This window comes from Schistosoma mansoni (genome assembly GCF_000237925.1).
Source record: "Schistosoma mansoni, WGS project CABG00000000 data, chromosome W unplaced supercontig 0115, strain Puerto Rico, whole genome shotgun sequence".
Taxonomy (NCBI): Eukaryota; Metazoa; Platyhelminthes; class Trematoda; order Strigeidida; family Schistosomatidae; genus Schistosoma; species Schistosoma mansoni.
The window spans coordinates 1,009,997-1,029,003 of NW_017386021.1; the positions used below are offsets into that span (position 1 = coordinate 1,009,997).

Below are 19,007 nucleotides of genomic sequence, written 5' to 3' on the forward strand. Positions count from 1 at the left end.
AATAAGTGTACATGATCATCGTACCAAAAATTTATGGCTTGGAGTAATTCACCTTCTTCAAGATCGTGATCTTATGCCAACTATAGCATTTGCCTTTTCTCGATCATCATTGGAAACTCTGGCTGGTCATTTATCTTCAGTGGATTTGTTGAATTCAAGTAATCAGTTTTTGACTTTAATGCCAATTATATTATTGCTGATGTTTCTTCTAAATATATTCATCTATCTGTTAAGTGCCGTTTATTGAAAAGGTCATTTAATTGGCAATAGAGCTCATCCACGTTATAACATGTCAGGTCGTAGGCAGAGATTACGAAAATAAATTATTTGCCACATTACTTTTTTCTCAGTTTCATCGATCCTACTAAATTAACAACTCATAAGTAACCATCAACGGAGATCCGATCGATAAATTCTAGCTTAACTCTGGTAACAAACCCCAATACTATATTGTTTCTGGTAAAGTTCACATGGTACAAACTTTTAGAATCGACAGATAAAGATAGTATAGGTTGTACTTCGACGAAACCATCAATACCCGTCTCAGATATACATCATATATCAATATCAAGAATTTTCATGAACTAAACTTTTTAATTTTTTAATTTGAATCAAATTTGGAGTGTTGAAGGAGGCGTGGTTAAATGGGGTATGTAGCTTTGGAAAATGTGATAAATTTCATGTTCATTAATAACATCCCTTAAATTAACTATTCAGCAAATTTGGACCGTTTAGACCAAGACTCTTAATAAAGACGACGTGATTAGTAAATTGAAGAATAAAAGTATACACAGAATATTAGTAAAATGAAATAAAAGTTGATCCGACTTAAAATAAGTTTACCTCAAGAAAACGATTTCAAATATTGTTATTATGGATAGTAAGGCGAAACGCGCAGTAGATTTTCGTCCCACTTATTCATCATCGTACGTGTGTGAAGTAGAATGCTGCCCTGACACCAAGACCTATAAATCACTCCCTGAGCCTTTGACTTAAAAGTTCTATCCACCTCATAGTGGAACAATGTCAGGATGTATTGGCTCTTGGTGATCGGCAAGCTGAGTAGTTATGTACGATTTTCGTTCCTTCAGGTTCCTGCAGTCCATGGACACTACTGATAAATATTGTTATTAGTTTAAACTAGAGACGACTTGTTTCTTCTTTATGATTATAATATAATATGCTTCAATAAGAATTTAAGTTTGCCTTTATGGTTTCTTTCACATTTAAAAACAGGTGAAAAGCAACAAGTTAAAAATTTTCTACATTGTTCTGTCACTAAACGATTAAAAAGATGTGATCGTCAACTTGCTTCAGTTCAGTTTATTAGTAAATTAGCTGTTAGAGGATTAGCTGTTCATCATGCTGGAATGTTACCTATTTTGAAAGAGGTAAGAATTATGTTTTATAATTTGTGAAATTTCTTAAAAGCTATTTGTCAACCGATATTTTCTGCACATTAACTTTTAAAAACTAAAGGCGGGATACTATTTGTAGTTGTGGATCTTCAAGTTACCTTCCCTATACTCAAACATCTACAATATTTGACATCTAGCTGAACCTATATTTTCATTCCACTTCAGCCATCGCAGAATATAAGTCGTTCTGAGACTTAATCATTATCAGTCTGTAGCTATTGGCTATTCACTTGTTCACAAAATGCACTTTCACTTAGTAAGAAAAGCGATAAACAGCAATCAGTAATAACACAAGTCCCAGATTAAAACAATCTGAAAATCGAAAGTAAAAGCATATAGAGTGAAGATTCTAACTCGCTACGCTAGTAGTAACTTAAGATAGGCGGTTTAGCGTCATGAAAAATTAAGAGATTGGATATGTCACTTATGATACACAATCATCTTTGAGTTAGTAAGTTTATTGCTTTGGTATACCATTGGTTTTTAGATTTGCGATTATAATCAAGCTGATCATACTTCGAAAAATAATTATTATTGTAGCTTTCCAAACAAAACTTCAATGAAATTTTGCGATTGAAGTTCATTTTGATTATAGGGTTATGGAAATTATTGAGTTTCATTGAGATCAGGAACCGTCAATGTGAGACCACCATGAGAACCTGGAAGCACTGGCTTGCGGTTTCGTTCTAGTATGGGTCTCTTCAGGAGTGCGCATCCACGGTTTCACATGCGGAACTCGGACCCAGGACCTTCTATATCGCGCGTGAACGCTTAACTTCCAGACCACTGAGTCAGCATCCAACTTTATTAAGCATTCGCGTGCGATATTGTGGGTGCACACTGCTAAGTAGTCCCATACTAAAACAAAACCGCCTTCTAGTCCCATACTAAAACAAAACCGCCTTCCAGTGCTTCCAGGTTTTCATGGTGGTCTAACATTGGTCAGCCCCTGATCTCAATAAACTTCATATGTTGAGATAATTGACTTGTTTTAGTCTGTGAATTTAACAGATGACTTCTTATAGTTTCCTCTGTTAACTAAGGTGATATAGCTCAGAATTAGTTTTTGTAGTGTAGATTCATTCACTGTCAATCTTCCTTTGAATCATAAACTCTAAAGTTATCTTATACTTTTTATTCTGTGAATTCATTCTTTGTTCTCGAATCATGTTGTCTAGACGTGACCTTTTTTTCTACAATTGATTCTCTTACTACTTGTACTACTGCTTTGTCATTTGTCTTAATAATTTTACTTTACTGATGTGGTGTGGTATATGACGATATTCATATATGTTCCAAGCTCTACGTTTATGACTGACTGTTGATGATATGTTTGGGGAGATTACCTAAAACTCTGCTAATGGAACAAAGGATCAGCAACACAACGGCAAGTGAAGCTAAACTATTCACTGCTCCCCAGCTCTGCTAACTAGAGGGAGAAGACCAGATTCAGTCGACGGGAAAGTATGTTTTACAAGCAGTCGGGAGCACGAGCGAACAAGCACACAAATCAAGCGTATATATACAGCATAAAAATTTCCCTGGGAAACCTCGCAAAATAGCGTATTAAAAGTGGGAATGAACCCGTATGGCAAATACAAAGTAAAGTTGAAAATAAAAATGAACGCTTTTGGAGCGAAAATGAGAAATTTGAATTTTCAAAAGTAGAATTACAACAATAAGACGTTTACCAAGTGATTTCTGGGGATCTATCATCCCTATCAGGTAATTTGTACATTCATTTTTCATTTGACCATATATCACAGCTAATGGTTTTGTATTTTTATTCATAAAAGCGTAGTTTATTTTGTTATTTTACACATTATTAGACAGTGGAGATGTTATTTCGACGTGGTTTAATCAGAATATTATTTGCTACTGAAACATTTGCAATGGGTGTAAATATGCCGGCTCGTTGTGTCATCTTTACTACATTAGAGAAATTCGATGGCCAAAAACGTCGTCCTTTAAATTCAAGTCAGTGTTTGTTTTTTATTTTTCCAGTTTTTCATTTTCACACTCTTACTTAAATATTCAACTTTTAATATTGACAGAGGAAAGCTCTTACCTGACACTTGTAAGTCAGTAACTTGGCAAATAAATGTTGCTAGACTATAAATAAATAATATATTCGTAATGTCCCGAAGAGTAGAAAAATTAGATTTTCTGACGTTTCGTGACTCAGTGTAAGCAACTTCTTCAGAGAATAAATAACCAAACCAAAATTAATCCAAGTTTAAACAATACAACGGAGCAACGGTAATATGTGATCAATCAAAAACCAACCACCAAATTGATTTCAAAAATATCAAAATATTACAAAATGTTTTTTCCAATTACATAGGAGAATGGTTGAAGCGTTCCATATAATGCTTAATCGTACGGCGCACAGTAGGAATGAAAGCCTTACCATACATCTTACTTGGACCATCTGTCCTAGTCACCTAGTCTGATATTATTCACAATTCACACTTTTATCTTACAAATTAAACTCTATCCCTTATCACCACAAAGGTCACACATTTTCATCCTTAACCGTGCACACATACACACACAAATGTACACACATGTCGCTTATGAATCACCTAGACCGAAATAAACATTGATTTATTCGGACCTGTTTTTTGATTGATCATATATTCCTGTTGTTCCGTTGTATTGTTTAAACTTGGATTAATTTCTATTGGGTTATTTATTCTCTAAAGAAGTTGCTTACACTGAGTCACGAAACGTCAGAAAATCTAATTTTTCTACTCATTGGAATATTACAAATATATTATTTATTTATAACAATCTACCCAGTGCGCAATTTTTTCAAAATTATCAAGTGCTAGACTAGTTCAAACATTTCATGTCATGTTTTAATTTCATACAACCCTAATGTGATTTGAACAACTTAACTGTATAAAGAAGTTTCACTTCTGTACTTTTATATCCACTGGAATAACTCACTCCAGATAAGAAGACTCTATTAGCATCTCCAAATATTTATCATATGAGTATGTATCCAAAAAACAAATGATTACACAATAAATGATGATTAACTTGCTTTCAAAAGAGCTCATATTAATAAACTCAACAATAACAGTAACCAAGCAGATAAACGCGAAATGGATCATTTCAATATGTTCGAACAGATGAGAAATGTCTTAACAGCAAGAGAGTAATCATGCGCACTTCTGAAGAGTCCCATACTAGGATGAGACGGCCGTCCAGTGCCTCCAGGTTTTCAATGGTGGTTTAGCTTGGTTGACTCAATCCAACTGTGAAAAATTACTATAATCTCCACGAATCCCCATTCTGACAACGTACAATTAACATTTGATGAACTATAAGCAGGAAATTAAAAGATGAAAAACTATTTACTCATGAGTAACAGTTATAATTCACAAATCTCACGTGTTACACATTGTATTACTCTACATTATCGTTAATGGTATATAGTCTCAAATTTTTTAACAAGAACATTGTTTTCTAAATTGTTGATACAGTTTATTTGTTGAGAATGAAAAAAGATTGAGTTTTTTGTTTAGTGAATTCACCATTTAATCAGTTGTGCAATTTGTAACTGTTTTTTAAGACGAACTTAAATCGTCTTAAGATTTTCAAGACAATCAGTCGAAATGTGTACATTTGCTTTTTTATGCCTGATACGAATGTCATCATGAAGATTTCTATGGTATAACTTCAAGTATATTTCATCGTTTAGGGAAGGCTTTCTGAATTATTATTGTCCACTATTTTTGTTAACTGCTATAGTTAGTTTAGGATGTCTTGCCAACTTATTACCAGATTATATATAAGGCAGTGTTGTTACGTAATCTTTATTGACCATCAACATATTCCCTTTTAAATCCACAGTTGTACATCGATCAATCTCTAGTGTACTATAGACTAAGGTGAATACATTTCTGACTTGTAGAATTCAATGAACACTTATTAAAGTACAATTCGTTATTGCCCAATTTATGTAGAGAAATCCATTATAGATTATTGAAAAATATTTTAGAATAAATGAATTTTGACTGACAGCGAAATCCTGGATGCCTTTTTAATCCTAGAAATTGCAGAATAGCTATATCAAGACCATCCGTACGGAATGGATATGTACTAGCAAAACCTGACCAAAAACTCATTCCTATCTGTGAACAACGGAATAATTCCAACTCTTACTAACGATGGCACAAACCTCAACTGTAGCTGCTACCTTGAAGTGGTGGTCGGGCTTGCCTATCGTGATGACCCAACCGAGCTATATTGGCTGGATCATATGTTCCTGTAGGTCTTATCATGCCAGACAGGTCGATTGAAGAATGGCAAGACTAAAAGCAGCAACTCAAGGTCTGAGGGCAAAGTCGTGCTGCTGACTGTAGAGGGGTGTTGCAACAGTGAGGTGTTTCCCTCGGACAACCAGCATCTGCAGCCATGTTGCCTTCTCACAAGTGAGAAAGAGGTTAGAGAAGGTCGACCCTAAAAGTGTCACGCCTCACCTTACCTCACGGATTTCCTTCTCCGGCGGTAACGTCCTTTGAAGAACGGAGCTGACACGTCAAAAACTAGCTCTTTTAGACTGGATCCCAGTAGACAGTCGTCTGTGCGCTGTCCGACTAAACGGAACAGCAAGGACTCGGAAAGATAGGGTACTGTCGTCGTCGTCTCAGCCTACTCTCCTACTGATTTCAGCTCAGATGATGTAAAAGATGAGTTTTACAGAAATCGTTCTGACCTCCGAAAAGCTAGGCGCTCTGATGTAGTGATAGTGGCTGGTGACTTTAATGCTCAAGTAGGTGGACTAAGCGATTAGTGCATTTTTGAGTCCATTACTAGTCACAATCTTTTCATTTTAAAATAATTCTAATAAAATTGCTTTATCGAGGGAATCCGTACATAATGTATATATGCCAACAAGGATTGATCAGAAATTCAGTTGTGTATGCTAATAGAGTAATAATTCAAGGTTTTCCTAATAGTGATATATTGCTAGATAGCTTATGTTTATAAATGCAATCATTGTAAAAAAAATTTTCTATCTTTTTATTTCCCCTGTCAACTCGTTTAAAAAATGTATCATGCTTACAGGTGAGTATACACAAATGGCTGGACGTGCAGGTCGTCGTGGTTTAGATGCTTCCGGTTCTGTAATTATTCTACTTGGTGGAATTGGTAAATCACTTACACCAGGTAGTTCGGGTTTGCCATCTGAGCATACACTAAGTGATATTATTCTTGGAAAACAAACTCAATTAGTTTCGAAATTTAAAATCACCTACTCTATGATATTACATTTACATCGAACTAATTGGTTAACTCCACAGGTAATTTTGTTATTGATAATAAATGTACACATTAGTTTTATGTGTATCTTTTTTTCATGTTATCTAGTCTTTTTATAAAGAATGATGATCTATTCAGTTGAAATCCAATGTATAGAATTATGTAATAATTTTCGTTTGTTTTCTTTTGTCTGTTTACGTATATGTGGGGTACATATTCGTTCGCCTGTTTTGCTACCAAATTAATATTTAGAATTTGATTCTAATCTCTGTATTCGTTTGCAATTACTCTTTTAAAACATATATATGCATAAATAAAGGATGTAATGCGACGAAGTTTCATGGAAGCAGCCAATCTTAGACGTGAACTTGACCGTAAACAATGGTTGTCAGCTTTACGCAAAAAACTAGATGAAACAACTACTCTTATACCACCTGCTGGATTGTCATCAAATATACCTCATCAAACTGCTCGTTCTTCAAATAGTAAAGTTACAATATCTATGAATAATAATTCTCGTTTATCTGTACCAATTGGTGAGCCTATTTTACAAGTGAAATGTCCTTTTGGTCAAATAAGTTGTTGTGATGCAATGACTACTTATTATCAGGTTAGTTTCTTATATATATATATATAGTTGAATTAATTTACAATTAAACTCGATCTTTGTTTTAGAATAAAGTATCTTTGTGAAGTGTTTAATAGGAAATCAAACTATTTAATTTAAACGCCTAACTTCTCTTAATCCACGCGGATTCATCCTGTTTTATAATAATTAAAAGACTCTATATCAAAAGTTTTCAATTTTCGAAATGGAATTTTTCATTAAAACAACTTTATAATCTTAAATTTTAATATTTAGTTTTTAGGTGTGAGGATAATCATCTTTTTTTCAGTATTCAATAAAGGTCTAATATCTAGCATTTTTTCGTTCACTTAGTAGGTCAGTGCTACATATTACGAGTGCCATTTTCACGAGGGATTTCATTTCAATCATATTAAATTATCATATGACTTCCATGAACACATTCTGTGGTGCATACACATTTATAATTAAGAGGCAGATGTACCAACAATTCATGGCCACGTATTCTATCGTATTTACCTTGTATTGTTAATATGGAGACCGGGTATTATAACCTAATATTGTTAACTGGTCAAAAATGAACATAAACAGATTTGTGTATTTCGGATTTCCTTCTTTGTTTAATGCTTGTAGATCGCTATTTGTCAAATTTCAACTATACATAACTATATACTGCCGGTACTGTTTTGAGTCATCATATTGTAACCCAGATGATCTCGAGTGCTCTTAGAGATGTGAAGACAGTTTTCACTTCCCGGCTCTCCAAATCATAAAAGAATATTCCTTCTCGAGCGACTTGAAAAAGAAACTGGGTCAAGTTACCCGGGGGCGTGATCACAGAGCACGCGGAACAACTGCTTAAAGCCGGTCACAAACTGAATTGTTATGTGGAGTTTTTGATGTGTTATCCGAGTACTTAAAAAATTTTCACCGCCGGAGACGAAAATCCGTAGGGTGAGGTAAGGTGTGACATTTTCATGGTTGACTTTTTCTAACTCTTTCCCTCCTTTGTTGGCAGTCTGCATCTCCTGCAGTTGCTAGTTGTTTGTGGAGAACAACTTACTGCCATCATACCTCTCTAAAGTCACTAGTATGATTTCACCTTCGGACATTGAGTTGCTGCTTTTAATTTTGCCGTTCTTCAACCGACCTGCTCGGCATGTTAAGACATAAAAGAACTTATGTTCCATCCAATATAGCTTGATTGAGTCATCATCAAACTCGACCACCTTGTCAAGGTAGCTGTTACTGTCTGAGTTGTCGATGATTGTTAAAAATTAGTCACAATGTAAAGTAACCAATTTCATATTACCTATACTTCACTGGTTATGCTGTTGTTAGTCTAAGCATTTTTTCAATGTACTAAAATACTGACATATTTCAAGTTTATTTTGTTTCATGCACGTATGTACTTGTGCATATTTTTATAATGGTCATCACTACATTTTCCTATATTGTATATTTAGTGGGTTGTTGAGAGTAAGTTTCATAATTGTGCTATGATATGGTGATGGCCGTGAATGCTGAAAGTATCCTCACTTAAATATGTTGTGCCTTTATTTCTGTTATCATTATCATTGTTATTATTATTACTATTATATTCACTCAGATTACATAGGTACATAAGTTGTTATCAGCTTGCACATTTCAAATTATTTCGAAATATATTCACCGTGTTTTATTTTTGTAAAGATTTAAATTATGTACGGACTTCTTTGGGTAAATAATGGTCAGAATTTTCTTGGTAGTGATTATTATTTCCCTGAAGAATCTCGGAGTCGGTTGGATAGTAGTGTATCGTTGAAACTAATGAAATTTCAGTCAGTGAACGTTTCGCAAATATAATTTCACATTTAGTGTGTCTGTGTATTTATTTATGTGAAATGATTAGTTATATTTTCTCTCCGATTTTCAGAATCTTACAAATGTTATTCTTTCGTTTTTCATCTTTTTTGCAAATAAATTAGGCCTGTTGCAATTATCAAAAGCTTACATCATCAATTGTCCGTTTACTTTCTGAAGAAAATCTAACTGATCTACAACGAGTGTTCTGTCCAGGTCGTATAGTATTTATTCATCTACCACAAAATGATAATTCATTATTGTATAATAAAGTAATTATAAAACAACCCAATTGGTTAGTACCAGGTGTTTTGGTTAATTTAACAAAGAAAAAAATCAAGAATGGGAGTGAAATAGAAGTGAGTTAAATCGATTTATTTGGATCATATGTAAAAAGACAAAATAGACTTTTCCAGTTTCACCAGTCAGTCATACGCCACGTAGAACCTGGCATGTATGTACATTGGTTCAAGTTACTTAGTCCTCACTGAAACAGCGACATTAAATTGTTAACATGAATCCAAGAATAGTAGGGTTAGTAAGTGTTAGTGGTAATACAAAAGACTAGCTATAGAAGATAGGATTCAAGTAGATATAAACTAGTGTAATAGAAAAAAAATTATGAGAGATCTTTTAACACTCACTATTTGTCCACCGGTGCTAATTAGTAGAAAATCAATCAGTCAGTCAAGTTATTCTGATAAGAGCCCAATCAGATTATTTAATAGTTTGGACTCCATCCTCTTGACAATATTCATTTAATTTAATCACCCAAAATACTTTGTTTTCCTTTTTTCATGACAACAGATCATTGTTTGATTGGTTTTGCGCACTTAATTCTGGTATTTGTTATTCCTTTATTGTAGTGCGATATTATCACTTGGGAATTGTCTAATTTAACAAATCATTCGAGATCATTTCAAAAGTGTAATCAATCCATAAATCACACTGATTCAGTGAATGATATTAATGGTAGAAAACAAGGAAATATTAACAATAACGCAAATCAATTCAATGAATTAGATGAAGAGGATATTTTGAAAGAAGGTGAAGATGCTCAACTGTCAAATACACCATACCCTCCACAATTAATGCCTGTTTATACACCTGAGGTAAGTATATATATATATATATACCATGAACGCATGGTCGTCAGCAAATTGTTCTCCTCTGACATGATCGACTATACACATCGTGATTACTCACAAGAACTTTGGAAAATCTCTTTCCAAGGTTATTGTGACAATTGTGTAACTTTACCACCAAGCACGCGTTCAAAATGCACAGTTCTTTATAGGAACACCTAATTAGGTAATAAATCACATTGCTCATTAGTGTATATATGGTACTATCTAATAATTTACAATTGCTTGGTCACCTAGTGTTGACCAGTATCATGTATGTCAAGTCCTTCTTAGTGCTGATAAAATTGTGTTGATCAATTTGCAATATGGCCACTAGTTCAAATGAAGCTGGATGACACGAGTTGCAATCTGACAGGGAGCGTCAATTCCCTCAAAATTACTGGCACACTATGCTGACGAGTATCAGATGGCACGAAACCTATATTCAGGGTTTCCTGTTGACTACCTATAACCCCTACCTTGCTTACTATCCAATAATCTTTGTTCCACAAATCGACAGGTAAAATGCCTCATATTCTCATCATTCCATGTGCAATGAACTTCATAAAAGTTGGGCACATTCATCTTTCAATTGAATGTCATACAGAGTTCGTTATCACTAGTTCTGCTGTATGTATATTTATCATTACGATTTTTTTTCTAAAATGTGATCTTATTGTAAGAAGTTTTTACATTTATTTACGAATTTTTTGTAACGGATGATCAAGAACTTTTGATTAACAATTAGCAATCGGGAATCGGTGTGACATTAGTAAATAATAATTGCTTAATTAAATCCACCATATTTCACTCGTACATTAAGGTAATATTAAGTCAAGGGTCAAATGGTGATATCTAAGATGACGCAAAGCGATTCATATTTAGTTGTATTGAAGTAATTCAATACTTGTTACTTTCATTGTAATGTGAGAGCTCATGATAAATGATGATCATGCACGTTTGTCAAGGAATAACATGCTGATTGATATGTGATACAATTAGACGCAATTCCTCCTCATACACATGAACGAACTGATATCAAAAAATGAGACACGTTGATCATTAGAATAGTGTTTTTTTTATTTCTGGCACAATAGTATACTTTTATACGAAATATCTTCAACAAATGTTGTCCTTTAAAATATACTTAAAAATAATACATTGAACGCAAACATTGATGAAGATTAAACTGTAATTTAGAGACAAGCCAGCTGGCATCGAGAGAATAACTTTTAGATTTTTGCGTTAAATTCAAAATTGAATGAATTTTCAGTAAAGTTATACTATAGGAATGGGTGAATTATAATTAAGGACGTGACTTTTAGTTTTTGCGCCATGTTTAATTATCATATGTTGTTAAATTTGTTGCCATTTTCTGTCTTTATTCTCTTCTCATTCAGCCCATCTTTTGTGTATTGCTTTATATTACTTGTTTATATTGAGTAAACAGTTTTTTCTAATAATTTCTGAACGTGACGCACATTTATTTTTTTCATATTCAAAAGTATTTGCATAAGCTAATAACGTTCACTGTATTTATTATTATAAGTACTTCCTATCAACCCTTGTAACAGTAATATCCAGTTTTGTACATTTCCTGAATCTTTGTTTAGTCAATATCATACGGAATTTCTATGTTGGATTAAACTGCAAAATCGTGCATGGAGGACAACTCACTGACTCGTTTTAGGTAAAGACCGGTGTCAGACAATGTTGTTTACTCTCACCCTTTCTCTTTCTCCCGGTGATCGACTGGATCATGAAGACGTCAACATCTGGAGGGAAACAAAGGATACAATGGACAGCTAGGATGCAGCTGAACGACTTAGACTTCGCGGATGACCTGAATCTTCTATCACACACGCAACAACAAATTCAGAAGACGACCAGTATAGCAGCAGCTTCAGCAGTAGTAGGTCTCAACATACACAAGGGGGAAAGCAAGACTCTCGGGTACAACACAACATGCATCAACCGAATCACACTTGATGGAGAAGCTTTGGATGATGTAAAAACATTTACATATCTGGGCAGCATCATTGATGAACACGGTGGATCTGATGCATATGTGAAGACGCGGATCGGCAGAGCAAGAGCAACATATTTAAGACTGAAGAACATCTGGAACTCAAAACAATTGTCAAGACAGTTCTACTGTATGGGGTGGAAACTTGGAGAACTTCGCAAGCCATCATCCAGAAGATACAGGTGTTTATTAATAGTTGTCTACGCAAAATACTCCGGATCCGTTGGCCAGACACTATCGGTAACAACCTACTGTGGTAGAGAACAAACCAGATTTCAGTGGAGGAAGAAATCGGGAAGAAGCGCTGGAAGTGGATAGGATACACATTGAGGAAAGCACCTAACTGCTTCACAAGGCAAGCCCCCACATGGAATCCTGAAGGCCAGAGGAAAAGAGGGATACCGAAGAACACATAACGCCGAGAAATGGAGATTGATATGAGAGGAATGAACAAAAGTTGGATAGAACTAGAAAGGAAGGTTCAGGACAAAGTAGGTTGGAGAACGCTGGTCGGCGGCCTATGCTCCATGGGGGCTTACAGACGTAACTAATAACTAACTAACTTGTTTAAACTCAACAATTTCCATATTTGCGTGCTCTTGGACCTCACTTCGGTTGTTGATAAAGTGTTGTAAACATTAGCCCCAGATACTGTAATAAACGAGAACACACAGAGACAACCAAATGTGTCTTAATATAACATTACAGAATGTCTTGGTAAAATCTGAGAACCATACAGTAAAGACTTCGTTTGCAAGGTATCCATCGATTGTCTCAGATTATGTTGTTCCTTGTTTTCCATAACAATCACTCTACTCTTTGTTCTTGTTCTCTTCGATTTTCTCAACCTTCTGTCCCCAGGCATTTCGCTTTCGATTGGTGATACATACCACTTATATCTGTCGACACCAGTAGCACACACGAAAATACCAACTGTCGTTTGCTCTATTTATACTCTTGTAGTCATTCTTACAAGAGAACTTTCTTTTTTCAAACCTACAGACACATATATCGCCTCAGGTACCTCATGAGTTGGTGTTTGTAATCAATTTCTGTCGATTCAATAATAAATGAAGCGTTCTTTAAATAAATTATTGCTTTTTGAACTTCCATCTAGTCATTAAATGATAATAAGTTATTCTTTTTCTCTTTTCAACTATTCATCAAATACCATTAAAATTAAGATTTGCCTGATTCTACACCTGTATTGTATCATATATCAGTTTATTGCAATTCTTGCTTTCATCTCGAAGTTGAACAGTTCTGTTACGTACAATTTAGTGAACTGAATTATGAAATTATAATTAGTATCATAAATAATTAAACATTGTGTCATTTGTTTAAATTTGTTATTTTAGAATTCTTTTTCCAGTAAAATTCATAAAATGTATTGTCTTTTCCATACTTCTACGTTTATTTTTCATTATAAATTCCACTAGTCACTGGAAGATGGTTATGCTCGTTTAACGTTATTATCTAATTTATCTATTCGATCATTTGTGCGAATTACTGATCATGTTTTTACTGTACAACAATATTGTAATAATACTGTAAATAATGCAAATATAACATCATCGGAATTATTACTTCGTGGTATTAAACGTCATCGTCAACAAATAGCAGCTAAACAAGCTGGTATGCATTTAGTGATTGGTTCAAACTCAACTGCAAGTGATTGTGATCCCCTAGTTCTTATGGATGAATTAAATGCGAATTTATTTAATCTTGTAATTTCATTGATGCCGGAATCTTCTATGTCACCGATGTTTGGTCTACCAGCTAACTGGCCTACTAAAGTTGATTTAAGAACAGCATTGAAATTCAAGGGAATTTCAGAGGAGGTAATTATCATGTTGCACAGTAAATTCATATATATATATATATATATCCCAAGTGACAGGTAGTAAGTTTGACTTTAGACGTTTCCTTATGATAGCTAGTGAGAGACATTTTCTGGCATTGTTCATAAATGATCTTGATGATTAAAAAAGGCATGGCCGTTATTCTTTTTTTCATCTTGTCACAGGTTTTGGAATTTTTTTCTTTTCCTTGAGCGCGGTGACTTTATAGTTAAGTCCAAGGTTCAAGCCCCGCTACATCTATTTTGGTTTAGGCAACCTGTTAGTATACCCAGGAACATAGTGAATAAGTTAATTTTGTTGACTGTTTAGATTTTTTCTTACTATTGTATAAACTACGTTTATCCTTCTCCTATTGTCTGCATATTTTTATGTAAAATATTTTAGTAATCCTAAATACATATTCTCTATCATTGACCAAAGTTTTCAGTGCATTTTTAGATTTATCTGACTATCGTATTATATTTGCATTGCGGTTTACTAGTAGTTACTCAAGTACAGTTCTTATAATTGATTAGTCATCACATTATTATTAAGCTGGAGTGGTGACCTTTTTCACTAGAGACTTCGTTTTCTAGCCACTCGTTTCCAAGTTCGAGTCCTGCCATATTTGCTTCATTTTCAGCAGCCAGGCTGTTTGACTAGCCCTCACACAAAAGGTTTCGCTCAATATTTGGGTACATAAGCCTGTTAAGGAGTTAAATCATCATTATTGTCAAGCTGGGTTTGGAGTTTATAGTCTACCAATCTGTTGAAATATGGGTGCTTCATTCTCATGTAGCTTAAAGAGTACTACTTCAAACCTTCATAATACAACTGTCACTATCTATAAATAATTTATTTGTGATCATTTAAATTTTTAGGATGCTTGTGTGTTTGATGAGCATGCTTTACTCAGTGATGAACTAACAACACCACTTCTAACATCGGTTATTACTCAACGTTTGGCTCCCATTAGTTGTCCTGATCTTGTAGCACATCTGGAACTGATTCATCGTACTTGCCGTCGAAGATGGGCTGTAAAACGAATTGAAGATAGCTTATCTAATTCTCAGTTACAATTAAATACGGAGTATGTGGGTCGTTTGTGTGTTCTTGAAGAATTGGGTTTTATCGATTCAGCAACACATACTGGTTGTTTGAGTTTAAAAGGTTAGACATTGTAATTATTTTCATCATATACTGTATTTTAAAATGTAAGGAAAAAACTATTTGTTGGAGTGATATGAAACTATATACATTATCGCTTTGCAAAACAATATACACATTAATTGATTGTAAAAAGAAATGTGAACTAGTTGAATAGTCGCTTAACTGTTTAATTACTCAGCTTTTAATCAGTGCGTCGTTACAGGTTCATATCCTGTTTTATCTAATTTATTTTGAGCAGTTGAACAATATCTCTAGTCCTCCTTCAAATAGTATAGTTCAAATTCAAATGATATAAACCTGTATTTGATAGGTGGTGAGTTACATCATGATGAAGATTTCAATAATAAAGTATGTTAGCGATTGACTACCAACATCACTAATTCACTAAATGGACTGAAAATCTATGTACATACAGTATGATCTGAAAAGTTTAATTAATTAGATAATGCTTACATTAATAGTTAACATTTACTATCTGAATCATTTTAAATTTGTTAATGATGTGATTATCAATTGTGTTGATAAACATTTAGTCTAGAGAGAGAGGGGGGGTGAGTAACTTACGAAATTTATGAGAATTTTTATCAGTATGAATAATGTTCAATCATGCATTTTATTTGATGTTAGATTTAAAATGTCAATTATTTAGAAACGTATTATTAAATTAGCTGTTTATCCATAGATTGTTACTTTGTCCGTTCATCATAAACTTGTGTTGGGTTTTTTTCTTCTCGCTTTTTTGTAACACCGTACCGGCAATAAGAGAAATTATCATAAATCATTATTTGTCATGCAAAAGAATAACAATGAAAAGTTGTTCCATATCAAGCTGTTTGCTATGTTGTTGGTTTTTGCCGAATTTTGATTTTATTATCGATTTAATGAAAATTTTACCCTCTATTTACATCATTTCACAAAAATCAATCGTAGAAAAACAACAGTGTTTCATTACTATCTGTATTGACGACGTGGTGGCGAAATAGTGTGATTTCTTCAGATTTTCAACGTTTTTATTCAATACTGTTTCCGTTCAGAAAACATTTGGAAGTAATTACTCGTACAATACTGTTTATTCTACATTTCATGTTTTTTTTCAGTCTGTCAAATTGTTGTTCAGTATGTCACGTGAACTTGAGTAAATCAAGCCTTATTCCATTTTTTTTATCCAACTCTCTTCTAATCAGTACCGTCTGTACTGTTCATTTGACTTTTCTACACCTATATATTTGACATACTATTTCCAGTCTGTGAAACCCATACTATTTAAACTTAGAAGTAGTCAACATGAAACTCTGCTGGACCTAGGTTTCGTGCTATGATATATATTCATTCCTGGATCTTTTGTTATTACTTATGTGAAACATTCGACTGACATATCGAAATTGATGAACATTTATATCATATCTGAAAAGTTGTTTGTAAATCTTTCGTGATTTTTTCTCAACCTGTGGATAACTGAATTTATTCTTTTTTTTCTACTTCCTTTTTTGTTACATTAATTCAGGTCGAATTGCTTGTGAATTAACAAAAATGGAAGTGTTAATTACTCAACTACTACTTAATGGTTCATTTACTGATTTATCAGCTCCTGATTTGGCAGCTGTTTTATCGTGTTTTGTATTTGAAACACGTTCCACTACTGATGCAGAACAATTACAACAACACGATGGACAATATTTACATAGTCTACTTGAATCTCTAATGAAGTTTACTAATGATGATTGTAATCAAAATCATATGTCTAATAGTTGTTCAGATGTTACTTCTTATCCTTCAAATCTTATACCTGCATTACAAAAGATTGTACTATCTGCTATAGAGGTTTGTTCACCTTTGACTTTCAGTTATTAGGTTACTTTGCTTCAAATGATTTCTATCTGTTTTATAAATTATTATCTATGATAATTCATGGAATGATGTAGTATAGTTTTTCAAAAGAAGTAGTATTCTGATGATGTTTACGTTGGACATTTAAACCGTTAGTTGCTGGCTCAGCGTTCTAGAGGTTAAGCGTTCGTGCGTGAAACCAAAGACTTGATTCTCGCATGCTGGGTCGTGAATCCATACTGTTTGAATGAAAAAGCTATCCAGTTTTTTCAGGTTTTCAATGGTGGTTTAACTAAAGTCAGTCTGGCATCTTAATTGTGAAAGGTTATTGTTATTAGCTACAGGTGATATTATTGAATTGATTGTAATAGAATTATGCTTTGATAAACTGAAATTTAAATGAAATTACTATTTTTTGTGAATTAGGACCACTTCTGTTGGACTAAATGAAATAAACTCTAAAATGTGAGCTGAATTAGTTCAGCAGTCATTGAAATCCGGGAAATATTGGATAACTGTGTGTGTTCTCTTTTAACGTTGATCACTGACAACCCTGTCAGATATTAAACCCTAATTATACAGGCCTCGTGGTTAAAGTTTTCACCAAATTACTTATCTAATATTCAGTGATTCATGTGTTTCTAAGTTAACATTCATTTCTAGGTATTACGAATATCATTCGTAATACTCTCTCAGTCATTGTTAATTTAAAATGCTGAGAGTTGATTTTCTGGCTTGTTAAACCATAACACCAGCTTTAAGTTCTTAACTATCCGAAGTACCTGTAATTAATAAGAAGTTAATGAACAAGTATTATGCAATTATTCAGATTGTAGTGTCCTGAAAATTTTGTTTTTGTACTAATCAAGATTAGAATGTTCGTTATGTATAGTGCTTATGCAGTTTCATTGATCATAACTCAACTTATCAGGCTATTTTATAATATTAAAGGTATTTTTACACCCGTTCACGTCTACTTCAATTTACTGTGATACTTTTGAAGTGATTGTTTATTGAATAAAATACCCAGCTTACAACCTACTATGCTGATTTCTGTTTGGTGAACCATGTTATAAAGTCACTAGCCGTAACCCATCGCAGAAACAAATAATGGCTTTCAAGTCGTGTAAAGTAAATTGTTGAATGGGTCATATAAAAAAATTTATCATTCTTATCATTGTTGTGCAATTGTAAGCATGTTATGTTTTTTATTTAAATATATCTAAGTAGGGTTAATTGATAAATTACTAAATTATTTATAATATTCAAGGGTATGTCATCAGACATACTTCCAATATTTTAATCGTTTAAAGATCCCAATCATATTAAAAGACTAATATTTGAACGAAGAATATTCTTTTCGATAAATTCTTTTCAGGTTCTACAATTATATATCCAAATTAATAATCCGAAAAAATGGCCAGGTTAAAGGCAAAGTACATCGTTTAATGCATGTAAATTTAGGAATGTCAAATCAAATAGAATAAAATTAAATTCATTTAGTATTATTTGTTTGAATCTTCCCATCGATGTGTTAGGACTGCAACTGGTCAGTCTCTAATTGGCATATGTGCATACTGTGCGTATTGCCTCCATATAGCCTTAATTCACAATCATGGTAAGCAAAGATGGATAGTGGCTAGCAGTGGAATCCAGGACGCGCGTTTCGTCCTAGAATAAAATTGTTAATGTTGATATTACTCATATAGAATGTTAACTTGAATCTGTATATATGTTAAGTGAAAATTTAAGATCTGTGATCAGAATAAATATGGGTCAGATAGAGTGACAGAGATATGATAGTGCAATTACAATTCGACCAAATGTTTAATGGAAGACTAAATCGTGTGAAAAATTAGTGAGACGTAACAAGGAGGGATGAATGCGAAGTGAATGGAT

At 33.6% G+C, this 19,007-nt stretch overlaps 1 protein-coding gene across 1 annotated transcript in view; it reads left to right on the forward strand.

The window, feature by feature from the left end:
- Nucleotides 1-73: 73 nt before the first annotated feature.
- The window catches only part of Smp_177200 (helicase, putative), a gene marked incomplete at its 5' end in the record, with an annotated part of 20,933 nt that continues 1,999 nt past the window's right edge, over nucleotides 74-19,007 (forward strand). The window contains 10 exons of the mRNA XM_018791011.1: nucleotides 74-158; nucleotides 1,237-1,391; nucleotides 3,248-3,395; nucleotides 6,498-6,733; nucleotides 7,012-7,302; nucleotides 9,246-9,479; nucleotides 9,987-10,232; nucleotides 13,710-14,111; nucleotides 14,993-15,281; nucleotides 16,786-17,102. Of these exons, the coding sequence (XP_018645800.1) occupies nucleotides 74-158; nucleotides 1,237-1,391; nucleotides 3,248-3,395; nucleotides 6,498-6,733; nucleotides 7,012-7,302; nucleotides 9,246-9,479; nucleotides 9,987-10,232; nucleotides 13,710-14,111; nucleotides 14,993-15,281; nucleotides 16,786-17,102 (2,403 nt within the window). The remainder of the gene's footprint in view (nucleotides 159-1,236; nucleotides 1,392-3,247; nucleotides 3,396-6,497; nucleotides 6,734-7,011; nucleotides 7,303-9,245; nucleotides 9,480-9,986; nucleotides 10,233-13,709; nucleotides 14,112-14,992; nucleotides 15,282-16,785; nucleotides 17,103-19,007) is intronic.